The sequence below is a fragment of the Coenobita brevimanus genome, chromosome 16 (assembly GCF_032717465.1).
Source record: "Coenobita brevimanus isolate Jiangsu-jjx chromosome 16, ASM3271746v2, whole genome shotgun sequence".
NCBI classification, from domain to species: Eukaryota; Metazoa; Arthropoda; class Malacostraca; order Decapoda; family Coenobitidae; genus Coenobita; species Coenobita brevimanus.
Genome location: NC_136969.1, coordinates 32,517,601 through 32,535,234, shown reverse-complemented (window position 1 = coordinate 32,535,234; position 17,634 = coordinate 32,517,601). Strand labels below are relative to the sequence as shown.

General features: G+C 40.0%; 1 protein-coding gene across 1 annotated transcript in view; it reads left to right on the top strand.

Annotated features, from left to right (window-relative positions):
* LOC145390878 (uncharacterized) overlaps positions 1-16,845 on the top strand; it is a 32,864-nt gene extending 16,019 nt beyond the window's left edge. Inside the window, exons 9-11 of the mRNA XM_080265617.1 lie at positions 1,779-1,890; positions 3,264-3,427; positions 16,608-16,845. Coding sequence (XP_080121743.1) covers positions 1,779-1,890; positions 3,264-3,427; positions 16,608-16,752 — 421 coding nt within the window. The 3' untranslated portion in view covers positions 16,753-16,845. The remainder of the gene's footprint in view (positions 1-1,778; positions 1,891-3,263; positions 3,428-16,607) is intronic.
* The last annotated feature ends 789 nt before the right edge of the window (positions 16,846-17,634 follow it).

The following is a 17,634-nucleotide window of genomic DNA, read 5'->3' as shown; positions in this document are numbered from 1 at the left end:
CCTTCTCCAAATCTAAATACACACAATCCACCCAACCATCTCTTTCCTGTAGCACATCAATTGCTCTTGAGTAAAAACTCAACAAGTTGGAAACACATGACCTTCCACTTCTAAATCCAAACTGACTATCAGCCAAAATATTCATCTCTTCCAGATATTTTATCCATCTATCTTTCAGAATTCTTTCGCACAATTTTGTGACCATGCTGGTTAGGGACACTGGTCTATAATTCAGGGGTTCTTCCTTGTTTCCTCCCTTATAAATTAGTACCATATTTGCCCTCTTCCACTCTTGAGGCACTTTCCCCTCTTCCAGAGAACACACATTTAAACCATGAATCTTATCCGCCAGTTGTTCTCTGCATTCCTTCAGTACCCAATTAGAGATTCCATCTGGTCCTGGGGCTTTCCTTACATCTTGAGTTTCTAGTAATTTATACACTTCCTATACTTCCACTTTTATATCTTTTATCACTACATTTCTAGTCACTCCCTCCCCTTCCACAAACTCCTTTTCATTAGTGAAAACTGACTGGAAATGTTTGTTCATTATTTCTGCTTGCATTGCCGCATCTTTATAGACCTCTCCTTCTACTTTCAATTTGGTGATTCCTTCCTTTTGTTTCAGTTTGCCATTAACAACTCTATAAAACAGTTTGGGTTCATCCTTACATTTGTCTAGTATACCTTTTTCAAAATTCCTTTCTTCTTCTCTGCGTATTCTTGTGTATTCATTTCTAGTTCTTTTATAATCTTCCTTTGTTCTGTTGTTACCTCTTCTTCTCCAATTGTTCCACGCCGTGTCTCTCTCTTTTTTTGCTATCATACACCTTCTACTAAACCACTCATTTTTCCTGTTTTCTTTCCCCTTTACTCTTGGCACAAATATTTCCACTCCCGAATTATAGAGGTCTAGAAAAATATCCCACCTCCTCTGTATCTCTCTTGTTTCTCTGAATTTTCTCCAATCTACATTTTTGAAAAATTTTCTCAATCCTGTAAAGTTTGCTTTCCCAAAGTTGTACCTTCCCTGCCTTTAAAGCTCGACTCTTGGCTCCACATTCCCTGTTATCATCTGGAACTCAATGACCACATGATCACTTTTTCCAATAGGGCACAGATATTTCAAGGATTTTATTACATCGGGTTCTTTGATAAACGTAAGTCTAGTCTTGCTGGTGGGTCTTCACCTACGCTCCATATGGGGGGGTGATAGAACTGGATAACGGATGAATGGATCACTTAACCACCATCCCTAGATTGCATCCCCATCACCCCTTAACTGACAGGTTCTTGTGCGTTCTAGGAACAGCTTGGTCAGTGATGCTGGTGTCTGTTTTGCATAATTTTTAACATCCGTTGATTGCATGGTTGGTTAGTAATTTAGGATGCCTGAATGTCTGCCTTCCTCACACCAGCAGAATGAGACTTCCACACAACACCCAAGATACCTTCAGGAAAAGGGTGCAATGTATGAACTACCCTGTATATGGAAAGGGATGCCTTCATGTGGTGACACCAGTATCCCTAGGCAGCTCAGTTGCCAGTCTCCCAAAAGGAGGGTGGTGGACTGCAGGAGGTTGATTACATAAGTCTGTACTCTACCAGACTTGCATTTCAGATAGGGCTAGGGTAACAACAACATATTAATAGCATGCTCAGTAAGCATATTCAGTTTTGCTTTACTTTCTTTGGCTAGGCTCTTTTGAAAGCTTGATGAATAGATACACTGTTCCTCATATGCTGAATATTGAATTGTTTACTCATCCATGGCCCAGGTTATACCAGCTTGTGGACAGTGAGAACCCACATATTCAGCTGCAGAGCCTTAGATTGCTGGTCAACCTCTCCTGCAACCGTGAGATGGTCCCTTCCTTGCTGGCAGCTGAGGTGGGTGCCACTCACTTTTATCTATTATTATTAGCTCTTGCATGATTGGGACTACTCTAGTACAAGCTGTCCTCATTTAAAAGCATAGGATACGTGAAAGGAAAATGTTACTTCAAGTTAAACACCGTTAGGTAGTACAGTCATCTCACATAAAGTGCGTGAATATGGGCGACACAGCCCATTGCACTTTATAAATTCACATCATGTGAAGCATAGGATCCCATGTTAAAGTGGCTTTATGCCCCTGGTGGGGCAGGGAATAGTTTAAGGGTTTGAATTTTATAAAGCAGACTTTACTGGTCTACCAGAAGACCCATCGACATGTCATAAAAGTACTGCAGCTGACACCAGTAAACCAGTCCAATATGAGAACCTTAGCATGTATTCAATATGAGAGGTGAGTGTTAGTGCTTAAGTGGTGACATGTGGAGGTACTGTATATGGTATGTAGAAGGGCTACTGGGCCCTGGGAACAGGCTGTGAAGCCTGTGCACAGAGTTGGACACATTAAAAAAATAAGTACATCATCATCATCATCATCATCATCATCATCATCATCATCTAATCCTGTGGTGCCCCATGAGGAGTGTAGGAGCCTGGGGCTGAGCAAGTTGGTTCTGACATTTAAGATGAGAGTGACCAGCCTCACTCATCCCTGAGTGGCATTATGTGAGAGATAAACTCCAACCACCCCTTTGATATAACTCTGCACCTGCCAGATGACAAATTTGCAGTATGCAGAGAGCCTGATATGATGGATGCCCTTCCCCCCAGTTGATGCACCTTTAAGGGGGTTTTACCATATTTAGGGTCCACAGAAACTAAACATCCTGGTAGTCCCAGAAATAATGAGTTCTTGACACTAGAGCCAGAGGAGTTAGAACACTCTTCATTAATATCTCTTCTAAGTCTTTGTGGTTTTATTATTGCTACTTTCAGGGGCTTCTGTTCAGCTTAGAAGAGTGTTTTTGAACTGAAAGTGTCAGATATAACTCATTAACTTTTTCTTCAGTAGAGGATGCCCCTAAGCTGAGTATGCATGTTTGTCTTAAGAATATTTGTCTGTCTGTCTATAACCTGATATCTTAATATGGAAGGGGTGATCACATTTGAAATATGGAAGGGGTGATCACATTTGAATTGACTCCACATCACTTAATTTTAAAGAAGTAAGTAGAGTAAATGATATCCATTTGTCTGTTTGCCTATAGCCAGATTCCTTAATCCCAGCAGGGTGGCTGCATGCCAATCACCTTCATGTAACCTTGTCATCTCCTATCAGGCTGCCCTCAATCTAACCCACACCCCTCTCTGTCCAGTACCTCTCCATCCCATCTCTTAGTGTGCCATAAAAAGAACTGCATTTTCTCCAGGGCCCACGGAAACTGAGCAGCCTGGTATCCCTTGAGACGGATGAGGCGCTGTTGATACGAGTGTTGACCCTGTTGGCAACCCTCTCCTCAGCTGTCTCTGATGACCATCTCGACCCCTCTCATGACCTGCCCCCGGAGACCAAAGCAGCTGCACCGGATACCATGTAAGTTCATATCTATCTGGCTATTTTGTCTTTCTGTATATCTAGATATCTTTCTGTCTGTCATGTCTTTTTGTCTATCAGTGTATCTCTGTGTATCTCAATATCTCTCCATCTTTGGCCACATGCCTTAATCCTGGAGGGGGTTGCCACAAATAAACTAGCTCCATGCCACCTTGGGCATAACTGTCAAGCTGCTTTCCCTTCAGCTTACACTACCCTCACTCTTGTTGTTTACCTTTCCACTTCATCCTCAGTTTCTCCCTCTCCCCACTCACTGACATATGCTGCCCACACTAACATACACTCTCCTAGTCAATCTCTCATTCTCTTTTATCTCCACATGGCATGGCACAGGCCATATTGCTTTTGAGTTCACTTCATTTTTTTTTATTTACCCCTAATTCACCTTATGATTTTCTTTGAAAATTTTTCTAATTTTTCCTGTGAATTCTTCTCATAACCCCTTGACAGTGGTGACCTATTTTTCATTTTGGTCAGGTTACTGCCAGAAGATCTTTATTCAAGGTAGGAATGATTTCTGTTAGTGAAAGGATTATGAATCCTATATGAAAATCCTTATATTTGAATTATGTTCCCTAAACCGAGTTTAATTGTTTAAAGAAAGCAAGAATAAATTTTAAAATCTATCACCAGATAAAAGGGGATAGGGGATAACCTACTGAGCCTGGGTGTGTCTTTTTCATTTTATTTTTGCCATCCAACAACACCAGCATCCAATCCTGTTTAGCTCCATATAAACAGGATCCTAGGGGCCCAGTGCTAGGCTTCTCAGTCCCAGCATTTAAGGTGATAATGACCAGCCGTATGTGCCTCTGAGTGGTGTTATGCAAGGAAGAAACCCTCAGATGGAACTCATACAGGCTCCATTCGGTTTGATCTCCTTAACCCACTAAACCACCAGGTGTCATTTGGTTATATGGTTATTACTCACAGCAGTAAATAGTTTCCTGGGACTCAGGAAACCATTTGGCTTGTCATGCAGTGCAGAGTCACTTGGAGAGAGAGAGAGAGAGAGAGAGAGAGCATTACATTGACTGAGTGGATGATGGACGCCCCCTCCTGCCATGTGTTGCTTTAACAGATCTCTTCAGTATGTGACACCTTTTCCAAGTTGACCATATCTGGTAGCAACAAGAATAAATTGAAAAGTTTATCATGCAGAATCAATGGGTTTAAGTCTTCCTAAGCTCTCCGGTTAATTATTACTTTATTTTCTCTCAAAGTTTTGTGTTATTTCATCCTTTAAAGCCTCATAAATTTCCTTTGGATTATTCATTTAAAAACTTCTCAAACTCTCTTACAGATCCTTTCATTCAGTATTCATTTCCTAGGCCACTTTTCTTCAGAATTCCCTTGTTATCTCATTATGTTCAGACATTTTACCCCTCTGCCCTCTAACAATTTATTGACCAACTCATTTTCCTGCAGCATTCCTTCTCCACCTTCCCGTAGGTAAGCACAGTCTATTTACCGCCTTAAGTCACTTTCGGGTTTGGAAAAGCAGCTGAGTTCATTTGCAAGATTCAAAGCTTTCTTACTCACTGATGTCTTTTACTTACCACTGCTGCACTATGATTGTGCTAGGATACATGGGTACGGAAAAGCAGTTGAATTTGTTTGCAAGATTCAGAGCTGTGTTTTTTGCTGCTGTCCTGTACTTAGTACTGCACAGTGGTCAGTGCTAGGATACGTTACTCAGATATCTTAGCCTTGTATGAAGTATTGTGGGCATGAGGGGTCACTGTACAGAGCAGTAGTTTTGAATAATAAGCAGTTAAAGTTGAACCACTGATACTGCAGTGAAATACACTACACCTATTGAACAGGGTAAACTTCCTCATTTTTAACCCCCTCGCGCACTGCAAGTTTTCTGTAAGCTTGTGGGACTTGATCAGAGAAAATGCCACGAGGGCAGCCTGGACCTGCGCACTAAGGAAAACCTTCCCTTGGATTTTATTTGCCCCTTAAATTGGTTATATTGGTATAAATTGTATACCATCATCTTTGCTGATGTTTTATACTGTATGATAAGCTAATAAAAACACACAAAACTGTTGAGTAAAAGTACAGTGAAGTACTGAAATTCAGTGAGAATAATGTTCCACGGTGAAAATAACTTCCCAGCACCCTACTGCAATATTTTACCTGCACCATGCAAGAGCTAAGCATATGTCTATATGCAGAATTTCACAAGCTTTCACTTGGTGTCTTCGGAATTTTTATACAACCAGTATTTTTCGAGTAAATCAACAAAAATCGCGCATGCACTCGCACACTTCTCCCTCCCCCTCACTGAGAGCTGAGAGAAAGCTGAGATTGTTGACATTGAAAAAGACATCCTCCCCTATGACCCACCAAAGATTGATGCACTTCATGATAAAACTTATTTTTTGGTGAATATTTTTGTCCAAAATTGCCTAATTGGCATCCCTTGAGACCAACACTGATAATGATGCAAAGTGAGTCATTTGGTACTCTTCAGCCTAACACCATTTTGACTCATTTTGCATCATCGAGCGTGAAGGGGTTAATTATCTGACCGAACAGTTCTGAATTTCTTAAAGGCATAAGTACAGTATCTTAATTTTGGCAGGTACCATAATTTGTTACCTTAACCGACAATTGAAAAATTGATAATATAAAATTTATTGAGCCATATTCAGTAATTATCATTATGGTACAATTTATTATGCAACAGTATGCCCTGTTATAGAAAACACTGTCTGAGAAAAATTACATGATTAAAAATTTTCATTAGTGTAGGAAGCTTTCTAGCACCTCTTCCTTACCAGTGTATTGCTCCCATTGTCACAGGAATATTATCATGTGTGTTATTTATGCAAACTGTATTGATATTAAAATTACATTGTGGTATATGAAATGCAAACAGGAGACCAGAATAATAAGATGAAATACAGAAAATATATTACTAAAGAAGAGGTGCTAGAAAGCCTCAGATGCTGATGAAAATATTATCAATGGTATGTTCATCCCATCAGGCCCACAATGCCTCATATCCTGCTGTCATCAGTGCATCATGGTCCATGCTTCAATATTGCATTAGTTTCTAAGGCTGTGAGCATATTCAGTGGCTTACTCTTTTGCCTTATACTGTGCAGTACTCCATGTGGCATATAGGTACTCAGTGCATTCATAGCTTTACAAAGACCTCATTATTCATGTGTAGAATTGGTCAAGCCTGCCAGCATTGTTAGTCTTACTTCTTCAGTTCACTGACATTTTTCTTAATTCAGTCATGTTACCACCATATGTTTATATTCAACTGAAGGAGCTAGATGTATCTTTCTTTTATATCCTCTCATCTAAGAGGCTTTCCTCATTTCTATGAAGTTGTCCGGTGGTAACATGATCAAAATGAAAGTTACATCATTGGGGTGAAAGGGTTCATTTGTTCAGGCAGTTCTATGTCTGTTATGCCTGCTTCCATATCTTAATCATCAGTATGACTACCTTTGTAGCTAGTGCTTTGTAGAACTGTTAGCCTTTCAAATGTCCAGCTTTGCTTAACATTTTTAGCTCACGCAATGTAACTCAAACTCCGTCTTCACATTTGACTCACGTAAAGCATATACTGTACAGGACTTTACCTGTACAGTAGAATAATAAAGCATGTAAGTTATAAGTGCAGTTTGTAATACAGTATTAAGATTGTTTGCAAACTGTTCTCTGTACATTTTATTATTTTAAACCATTTGATATTGAAGACAGGCTGCAGGCAGTGCAATCTCTTCTAATCATATTCATATCTAATCACAAAATGAAAACCTCTTCTTGAATATATTCATTGTTTGTACCTCAGGAAAAAAAAAAAATGGTGTTCAAAGCTGTATGTACAATTATGCAGTGTAGCAAAACTGGACATGTCAGGTGTACAAGTTAAAGCCTTATCAACCAGTGTTCAAAACCCATTCTGTTTCAGGTTAGCCTACCTGCATATTCAGATTTGAAGTTCACCAGATTTTTTTTTTCCTGGCTGTTTTTACTTTTAAATGATGATCTTTGTATGGAAAAAAAAAAAAAAAAATCTTTTAGTTCACATCACTAAAAGTGAAGTAGATTTACATTTTACAGCCCTAAGATAAGTTCCTGAATTGTATATACTGCACATTGTAATTCTAGTATATGGTATAAAAATTGAGGTAAGTCAGGTTCTGAGTTTGTGTAATGATATAAGCTCAGGGTTTTATATATATACAGTGGACTCGCACAGTGCACGTCACCGCAGTGCGCGATTCGCCTTGTACACGAGTGACCAAAAATCATAACCAAAAACCCTTTAATGCGCGAATTTACCGCACAGAACGCGAGGCAGAGGCAAGGAGTGGCTCAAAAATGCCATTTTCTACTAGTGCGCGACCACCCCTCACAGAGTGCGTCACGTGTCGTCATGTTGATGCGCAGAAATTCCCGGGCATTCTACTGCGCAGCTTGGGGTACAAGGGAGCGGGCGCACCATAACAGTCCCGGCTCGTACACTGTGCGGATCTGCTCTCTACAGCTAACCTGTCGTGTACAACGTGTGGTGTTTTTTGTGCTGCCTGTACTTTGCTGCACCATGGCTCCAACCCCAAGAGTAAAGAAACTTCTGATGCACACCACCAAGTTAAAGATAATTAAGATGAAGGTGGAGGGTCAAGGAAACACGGCTATCGGGAGAACCCTGGGACTGGGTGAATCTACAGTGAGAACTGTGTGGAAGAACCGTGAAACCATAAAGGCTGTAGTGAAGAGGTACGGTGCCTCTGACCTAGACGGCCGTTCGCGGGTGGGAAATCGTGCTATGATATTAATGGAGCGCTATCTTGCCACCTTCATAATGCGGAAAGAATAGGAAGGTGTTCCACTCAATGGAAGATTTATTCGGAACCAAGCCCAGCTCTTTTACAAGGCTGCATCTCGAAGGTTGAAAGTGGAAAAACCGTTCAGGCCATCGGTTGGATGCCTGGACCGTTTTCTTAAGCGCAAGGAACTCCGTTACGTGAAATTGTCTGGTGAACGTGCCTCTGCCGATGAGCTGGCCACGAGAGACTATCCTGCAATATTTAAAACGATTATTGAAGAGGGACAGTACACCAAGGACCAGATCTACAAAATCGATGAAACGTCCTTATATTACAAGGCCATGCCAAAATCAACTTACATTGCTAAAACAAACAAGCCCATGGTCGCAAGCTCCAGAAGTGTAAGATGACGGTAATGTTCACTGTAAACCTGTCTGGGAGCCACAAGATGAGGCCAGTTGTTGTACACACAGTTTCACATCCAAGGTGCTACAAAAACCTCACGAACATGGATGCAAGTGGCATGTATTGGTATAAGTCCGTAAGTGGTTGGATGACCAGGAACATTATGGCAGACTGGTTAACGAGGTGGTGTGTCTCTGATGCGAGAGCCAAGTGTCGGGAACTGGGCATTCCATTTAAGATGCTCCTTGTGCTTGATAACGCACCAAGTCACCCTCCATACCTGGAAGATCTTCACAAGGATTGTCGTGTTGTGTTTCTGCCGCCTCGCACAACGTCACTAATGCAGCCACTCGATCAAGAACTAATCGCCACAGTGAAGCATTTCTACCATAAGGAAGTGTACGACTACCTACGCAGGAAGACTGACACACAAGAGGAGCTTCATGCCCTACGAGAAGATCACGATGAAGACCTTGATGAGGCATCTGCTCCCGTTCCATCTCCACCAGCACCTCTATCCCGACCTACCACAGATGCCATGACTGTTGAGGCATTTTGACGTAACTTTACGGTGAAGGATGCAGTTGAGTTTCTCCTTCAAGCCTGGCACCAGATTACACCTGCAACGGTGAACCATGCGTGGCGAATGCTCGTGCCTCACCTGTGCATCACCCAGGAGACGGCCATCCAATCACTGGCCGATGCTGAGGCAGCAACATTGACAGCAGCACAAGCTGTACCAGGTTTCGAGGACGTTACATTGGCGGACATACAAGAAGTGCACAATGCTACTGAGGAACAACCTCCCGAGGAAGTGTTGCAACTGATGGACGAGGCTGACGCCGAGCCCGACGCCAGACAGAGTCAAGTTGAGCAGCCTAGTGTGATGGAAGGCAGGACTGAGCTGTGTATGTCAAACATTAGCAAGATCCTTGCTGCCGTAGATAAGCTCAAGGAAAAGGTGAAGGCACAGGAAGTGAGCAACCTAAGAACGGAGGAACTTCTGGTTGGTATCGACAAACTCTTCCATTTCTACACAGACAGGCACAGGGAAGAAATAAACAGGAGAAGACAGACGCTCATAACAAGCTACACACAGCGGGCTCAAGTTGGTGAAATAGCAGAACCATCGACATCATCTGCTCCTGATCCTGTTGAGGATGAAGAGGATGCAATGTCAGAAGTGTCAGCATTTGACTTTGAAGGGTTTATGGCCGAAGTGAGTGACTTGGATGCTCCTGGGGAAGGTGATCAAGAGGAGTCTGTGGAGGGAAGTGTTGGTGTGGTGGGGAGTACGGCGCTGTAAGTGTTGCCGCGCCTCGGAACCCCTGTTATTTAAGGTCATCAGGCCTGTTGTCTACTATTGTTAAGGTGACTACCCATATTTTTGTTATTGTAGCTATAGCTTTAGTACTATGTCTGAAACATATGACCTTTATTATGTCTCTAAGGGCCAAAAAATGTCCAGGTATGAGGGGGTACCCCCCATATGTAATTATTCCCATAAGATTATGTATTCCTAGTACGCGAATTCCCAGTGCGCAAGCGCGTGCACCGCCCAATCTCTCGCGTACTATGTGAGCCCGCTGTATATATACATACATATATATATATATATATATATATATATATGTGCATATGCATGATTTCAATGTTTAGGAAAAGCCACTTACCTTAGCTTCATTTCACTACCCTGTGTATAGATAGTAAGTTCCTGTAATTATTTTTCTGTGCATTATAATTATTATCCTTTTATATTACAGTATACAGTAAATAGCTGCTCAGTATTCAAGTATCTGGCACTAACATTTGCTTGTTATGTAGTTACTGAACACATCACTTTGTAAAATGAACACTACACATCTGACTTCCATTGTCATTTTATTTGTGATACTTTAGCCTTACAAGTTACAAACAAAATTGTACCATCTTTTTAAATCACTTTGTTTTCATTTGTTTTGTGTTCAACTTAATTGTAATATATTTTTCTCTCTCTCTATATCATAACTGATTGTTATGGCACCCAAAAGACATTGTTGCAGCCACTTCCTCTGTCCTCTACACATAAGTCTAATGATAGTGAGTGTTGTGTAAGGTCATTCATTGAGGAGAGTTGTGCTTTACAGTATTATAAACTGTATTTGTGTGTGTATTTTTCCCCCCCCACTTATTGAAATTCCTTATCATCATCATCATCATCATCCAATCCTGTGTTCCCCCATGAGGAGCATAGGAGCCCAGGGCTAGGCAAGTTAAAGTTCATACATTCTGATGGTAGATATGGGTGTGGGGGGGAGGAACAAAAATTTGAGTTTGCTGTTGACCCAGGCACCTTGACATGATCCCTTGCTTTACACCAGTTCATCACTGTATTGGCAGCCAAGCGCGTACCACTTTACTGTGTTCTGCATTCTCATGTCATCATCATTATCATCATCATCATCATCATCATCATCATCATCATCATCATCATCATCATCAGCCCTTACAAGGCCACTACTGAACAAAGGCCTCCTCCAACCTTCTCCACGAATTCCTTGACTGAGCCAATTTTTGCCATGTTTTCCCTGCAAATTTCTCCATCTCATCTCTCCACCTCCTGTCTGGCCTTTTTCTGCTATGCCTACAGTCTTTTGGTGTCCAGTCAGTCAGCCTCTTGCTCCATCAGTTATCCCTTATTCTTTGCTACATGGCCTGCCCACCTCCATTTCTGTTCATTTATTTATTTTTATTTTTTTTCATTCATCATCCAATCCTACGTTGCCCCATGAGGTGCGTAGGAGCCTGGGGCTTGGCATTGGGTCCTGACATTTGAGATGAGAGTGACCAGCTTCACTCATCCCTGAGTGGCATTACATGAGCAATAAACCCCAACCATCCCTTGGATATAAACCTTCACTGGCTCAATCCGATTGGAGTGCAATAATTACCCACTAAACCACCAGGTACCAAAATTTGGTTATATGTTTACCACCCAGTGTAGTAAATGGTGTCCTGGTGTCCAGGAAACCATTTGGCTTGTCATTTAGTGTAGAGTCACCCGTAGGCAGAAGGACAAGGAAAGTATGAAGGAAAGAAAGACAGAAGAGGACGGAAGAAAAGAAGGACGGAAGAGAGGAAAGGGCAGACACCCAAGAGCAGCACTACATGGAGTGAGTGGATGGTGAGTGGATGTCTACGGCCACCCTTTGCAGGATTAGGGAGTTGGGCTACAGACAGATAGATTTTTTGCTTTAGTCACATGATAAGAGAAAAGAATGTACAGCATAGTGAGGGTCTACTGTATATGCTGTACAGGGAATAAGAACATTGTAAAACTGCTCGAAAACATATACTGTACAGTACAATGAGGGAACTGGTACAGTTAAATTACATAAGGACTCGGAAAAAATTAAGACTGAGAAGGGTGTGTGTCAGGGAGATACAATTTCACCAAAATTATTTACAGCATGCCTAGAAAGTATTTTCACAAAGCTAGACTGGGAAAACAATGGAGTGAACATAGATGGAAAAAAGCTTAACCAATTAACATTTGCAGATGACACTGTCCTAATCTCAGAAACAGCAGAGACATTGCAAGAAATGTTAAATGACCAGAACAGAGAAAGTCTCAAAGCAGGGCTAAAGATGAACCAGAATAAAACTAAGACCAAACAGCCGATGGGCCACGCTTCCATTCACTCACTATTGAATCCCTCGGAATCCTGCTTCTACCTGATACACCAGACACATTCACCACATTCTGTAGCTTCACATGAATGTATCCGATAAAGTCAGTTTGGACACTGTTATGTTAAAAAGGGGTGCCAAATCCCTGATCATGCACTTCTCCTTACAATATTCATCCAGCCAGTTCGATCTCTTGTCAGTCCCGTAGCCTTACTGACCTCCAAACCATTCTTCCTCACACCTCACACACTCATCCACCATATCCCTCCACCTTCTCCTTGGTCCACCTCACCTCCTCCCTCCTTCAAATTCGCTCAGATATACCTTTTTCACCACTCTGTTGTTATCCATTCTCTCCACATGACCATACCATCTCAGTACACTCTCTTCGATTCTGGTGTCCACAGACTCCCTCACTCCACATCTTTCATGAATCACATCATATTGTATCCTATCCACTCTCTGTACTCCACATACATTCCTCAGCAGTCGCATATCCGCTGCTCGCATTCTTGACTTTTCATTTTCATGCCACACTGTAGTCTCATATACATAAGTTGGCACTGACACTCCTCCATGTAAGCCTCATGCAGCTGTAACACACAAGCCTCTGTTCCTTATCAAGGCCTTCATAGCACCAGCTACTTTCCTTCCTTGTGTCACTCTACTTTCCACTTCTTTTCCACATTTTCCTCTGTTTTGCATAGAATGGCATATGTCTGGCAGTAGAGGAGCTCCAAACTTGCAGGTTTTGGCAGCTGTCTACACTGGTAATTATTATTCTTTTTTTTACATTATGTTATACTGTACATCAAAATGATGTATAACATAATGTAAAGAAAATAATAATTACCTGTGTGGTGAGCTGTCAAAACCTACAAGGTTGGAGCTCCTCCACTGCCAGACATATGCCATTCTGTATAATGGTAAATTTTTTTTTTTTTTTTTTTTTTTTTTTTTTTTTTTTAATAGCACCTTCATTTTCACTCTCACTTTCATGTGACAACATACTCTGAGCCATCAGATATCATTTCCATCAGCTCCAAGTAGGCTGCAGCAGCAGCAAAACATCACATACCGCATGCCTCAACATACTTTTGGTACGTGATGAAAATAATCAACATTACTACACTCCTGTTTCATCAGCATTAATTTTTTGTAATGTAATTGGGCCCATCCGTAATTTGTCCACTGTCCTTTGCCATAAGCAACTTGTGACACCTGTGAAGTACATACTGCAAGGCTGATGCATGAACTATATGTTGCAGAACTCCGCTGGCTTCTCCCTCACGCATGTTAAGAGAAAGGTGAGTGATTTATTTGCAGTGCTCACAGTGCTTCATTTTCACTAAACATCAAACATATTGGAAGACCTCGTTGTGATTGTTGTTTAGGCTGTCCTTGTTATAAGTCTGGGATGTGTTCCAAAGTATAAGATATATTTCAGTGTAAGTTCTTGCCCACTCTGAATTGAGGGAATCAGGTAGATTAACTTCATGGGTAACTGTGGAACCTAAATTGGCAATCTTACTGTAATTTATCATGCATTAGATGGCAAAAAATAAATAAATAATACGACTTATAACAAGGACACTTTTTTCATTCTGTTTCAAGCTGTCAATGTCACTGTGATGCTGTGCTTGTTTACAGACTGTGTGGTGTGTCATAACTTATCTGTGAGTATGATAAGCACAATAATATTGAATAGTTGATGTAATCCTGTACAGTATATGAAGCCTTATTGAGAAACATCTTAAATGCCACCATGGCCAAATCACTGATGGTGGCAGCAGTGGCTTTCCCATGGACCTGACTTTTCATGAGGGTGGGTATTTGACTGTTTGACACTGACAAAATAGTTCATTCTTTTATGGAAGTGTAAGGAAAATAACATCCCATTGCCCATGGCCTGGGTTTAAATCCATGCTGAACATTTTGACCTTGAAGTTTGACTTGTTTTTCTCAAAATTAAATCACATCATCATTGGCTAACCCTCAACCCTTCCACCAAGTTTGGTTTAGATCAAAACTGTTAGGGTTATAGGGCAGAACCATTGACCTTGACCTTTCATGTATTAGTATCAGCATTGAATAATTTCTTCTTTGTGTAGCCATAACCCTTCCACTAACTTTAGTCCATATCAGATCAAACATTTTTGAGTTGGTCCTACCATGTGACCTTGATCTTTGTCCTGTTATTCTCAAACTCTTTTACACATCATCCTTGGTTAATCTTCAGTCCTCTAATAAACTTGGTTGAAAATGGACCAAAATTTTTAACAGAAAGCCTCTTTGCAGTGAAATAAACTGGAGATCAGTATCGGTAATAGTTTTGGAGGGATCACACCTAAACTTAAGGGCTATTTTAATTTTTTATTTTTTTATTTTTTTTAAGCACTCACGATGTTTCTGAGTTCATCTGCTCATGTATGCAGAGATATTTAATCTTATACTGTACATCATTTGTTATTTTACAGAACACATTGGAATGTCAGTGGATACTTTTTTAAAATGTTGTTTTGTCCTATGTTGGATACTGTACTGCCATGAGAATTTGGTAGTTTCCCAGGCAAGGAACACGATTAAGATATATTATGACTACAACTTTATCATTTTATTTGGTAGATGGAAACATCTGGCAAATAAATATTGTACTGGATGCATTACCAGTTTAATTGACAGTCATATATTTTGCATAACCAGTACACTGGAAGGATAGACTTGCTCACAGTCTTCTAGTATTGTTCTTCTGGTGAGAAGCTGAACTCATCTAAGCAGCTTATTTATTGGGCAGGGAATTGTGATCATTTACCATGTTGAATACAATATTTTTGGGGAAAATATGTGTATACATTAGCCTAATTGTGACTAAAGATGGTAATGTGTGGAATATAGGTCAGAAGTTTATGTGCATCAAATGTATTGTACTGTTTGTTGGACATATCCTTTTCTTTATTTGCAGGTGTGTTTAACCCTTAGGCTGCAACCTAGCATTTCTCGGTCATTCCCCTGGATGTGGCCTAAGTCCCCTCAAAATGAAAGTGCTAATTATTACTTTGTTGCTGCTTTTCCAATAGGAAATGACTGTGAGGTTTCCAATTTTAACTCTGATAATGGTAAAAGAATGCACCTTTCTATGAGAAAATTGTCATTTTCTGAGAAAATTGGAAATGACCGTGAGGTTTCCAATTTTAACTCTGATAATGATAAAAAAAAAAATGCACCTTTCTATGAGAAAATTGTCATTTTCTGAGAAAAAATGCAAAAATAATTAATTTTTGCCATTGTCTAGTTTTGCTGGGATGACGAGATTATTTACTTCAAGCAAGGTTTTTCACTTGTATGTATACACTAGACATATGTACACTTTGTTGTCTCATAAAAGAAATCAACATGTATCGTATTTGTATGAGAAAATTATCATTTTCTGAGAAATAATTCAAAAATAATTTTTCTGTTGTCTAATTTTGCAGGGATGACAAGATTATTTACTTCAAGCAAGGTATTTCACTTGTATATGTACACTAGGCACGTGTACAGTCACCCCAAAAAGTATCGCGCAGGTAGGGCAGGATGATATCCGAAATGATCATTATAGCTCATGAATTCTTGGTAAAATTTCTCTATAATCACTTTGCTATACACATAATAACAATGCAGACTAGAAATGTCCCAAACAAACCATGTATAGCATCCTTGAGAGAGCAAGTTTGACAGCAGGAGGATAAATCCTTCAGTTTCCAGTTTCCCAAAATAATTTTCAGGTGTAGATTTATGTTATTGTGGTGACAAGTGGTAATTTAAGTAACAAAATTGTGTATAAACCTAACAGTTTTTTCAGTCAGATTACGTACTTTTTATTTCATTCTTGCTATCTCCAGATAAGTTTGTAAGTTATTATGAAACTTTTTTAATTGGAGGGATTGTTTCGTATGGATTTTATTAACCTTTTCACTGTAAAAAGTTTTCCTCCAGGCTAAACCATATCATCTTGAGATAGTAAGGATAAATTGCAGTATAAAAATGTCAAATGTCTTCAGATAGAAGAGGCTAAAGCATGTCATAAAATGCATTATATGTTGCACATTAACTCACTTTATGTGAATAAACTTCCTACAGTCCCCAGTCCAGTTACTGTGAAACTCCACTGTATCTGTATTTAAAAGCTGCTGGTGTTGATGTTTATGAAAAGAAGTGTGTGCCATAAAACTGTATTGCCTAAAAAATATATATGTATCATTGTTTTATGAATTTGTGCTTATTTAAAACTAACCATCCAACAGGTATGCACGACTGTTTGGAATAAATGTGCGTGAACAGCTGATCAACCAGACACAGGCACTACTCAAGAATCACCCCGACCCAGATGTCCAGCGACAAGCAACCAGACTACAGCGTGCACTAACTGATGCCAATGGTAGAAAGTGAAGAGGAGAGGAACTAAGGTAGGAAGTGCAGGGGAGAGGTGTTTACAGCAGAAAGGGAAGAGGCAAGGAACCATCTCAACAAAAGAACAGCTAAACCAGGGGTACCATTCATTCCACAGTAAGTGGAGAATGGAAAGTAACCTTTGTAGCTGCAAACAAGTATTATAATTAAATACTGGTAATGAATGATGATGGGCTGTATGAATGTTGCTACTCCTCACCCTGCCCTAGGGTGGGAAAGGAGATCCGTATGATGATGATGAATGATGAAAGTTGTGAAATGTTGAAGGATTTTTGAATAGCCAATGAACCTTAAAACAATGATAAAATATTTGATGGGTCACAGATAGAAATGTTAAGTACAGAAAAGAATGAATTAGAGAAATTGTAGGTTAAAAATATTTGAAACATTATATAAGTGTGGTTATGAATATGCAATACTATGCCATCGTATATATTTCAAAAGGATCTCAGATTCTTTAGTGTCATAGTATAAAAAGCATGCCATTTCATTTCAACATCCAGAATTGCATAACTTACAGAGTCAGATAAAAGATAGGAATGTATAGAATTTATTTAGACTCTTGCATGGCTTTTGTGGTAGAAAATGAGCACCAAGGAAAAAAAAAAATCTATACAGCCAAAGCTTATAATGTTAATACAAAGAAATCTGAGGCTTTGCTTGGCCATATAGTGACCTTCAAGCTATTTTTGCCAATGTTTTATGACATTACAGTAGCCTACTGATGGCACTTACTCTTGCAGTCATCTGTAGAAACAAGGGAATATTTGAGGGGACCAGAGAGGATTTGAGAAGTTATATCATGCAGATAATCACCAGGAACCTGGGTGTTATTACATTTCTAAAAATGTTAAGTAGTAT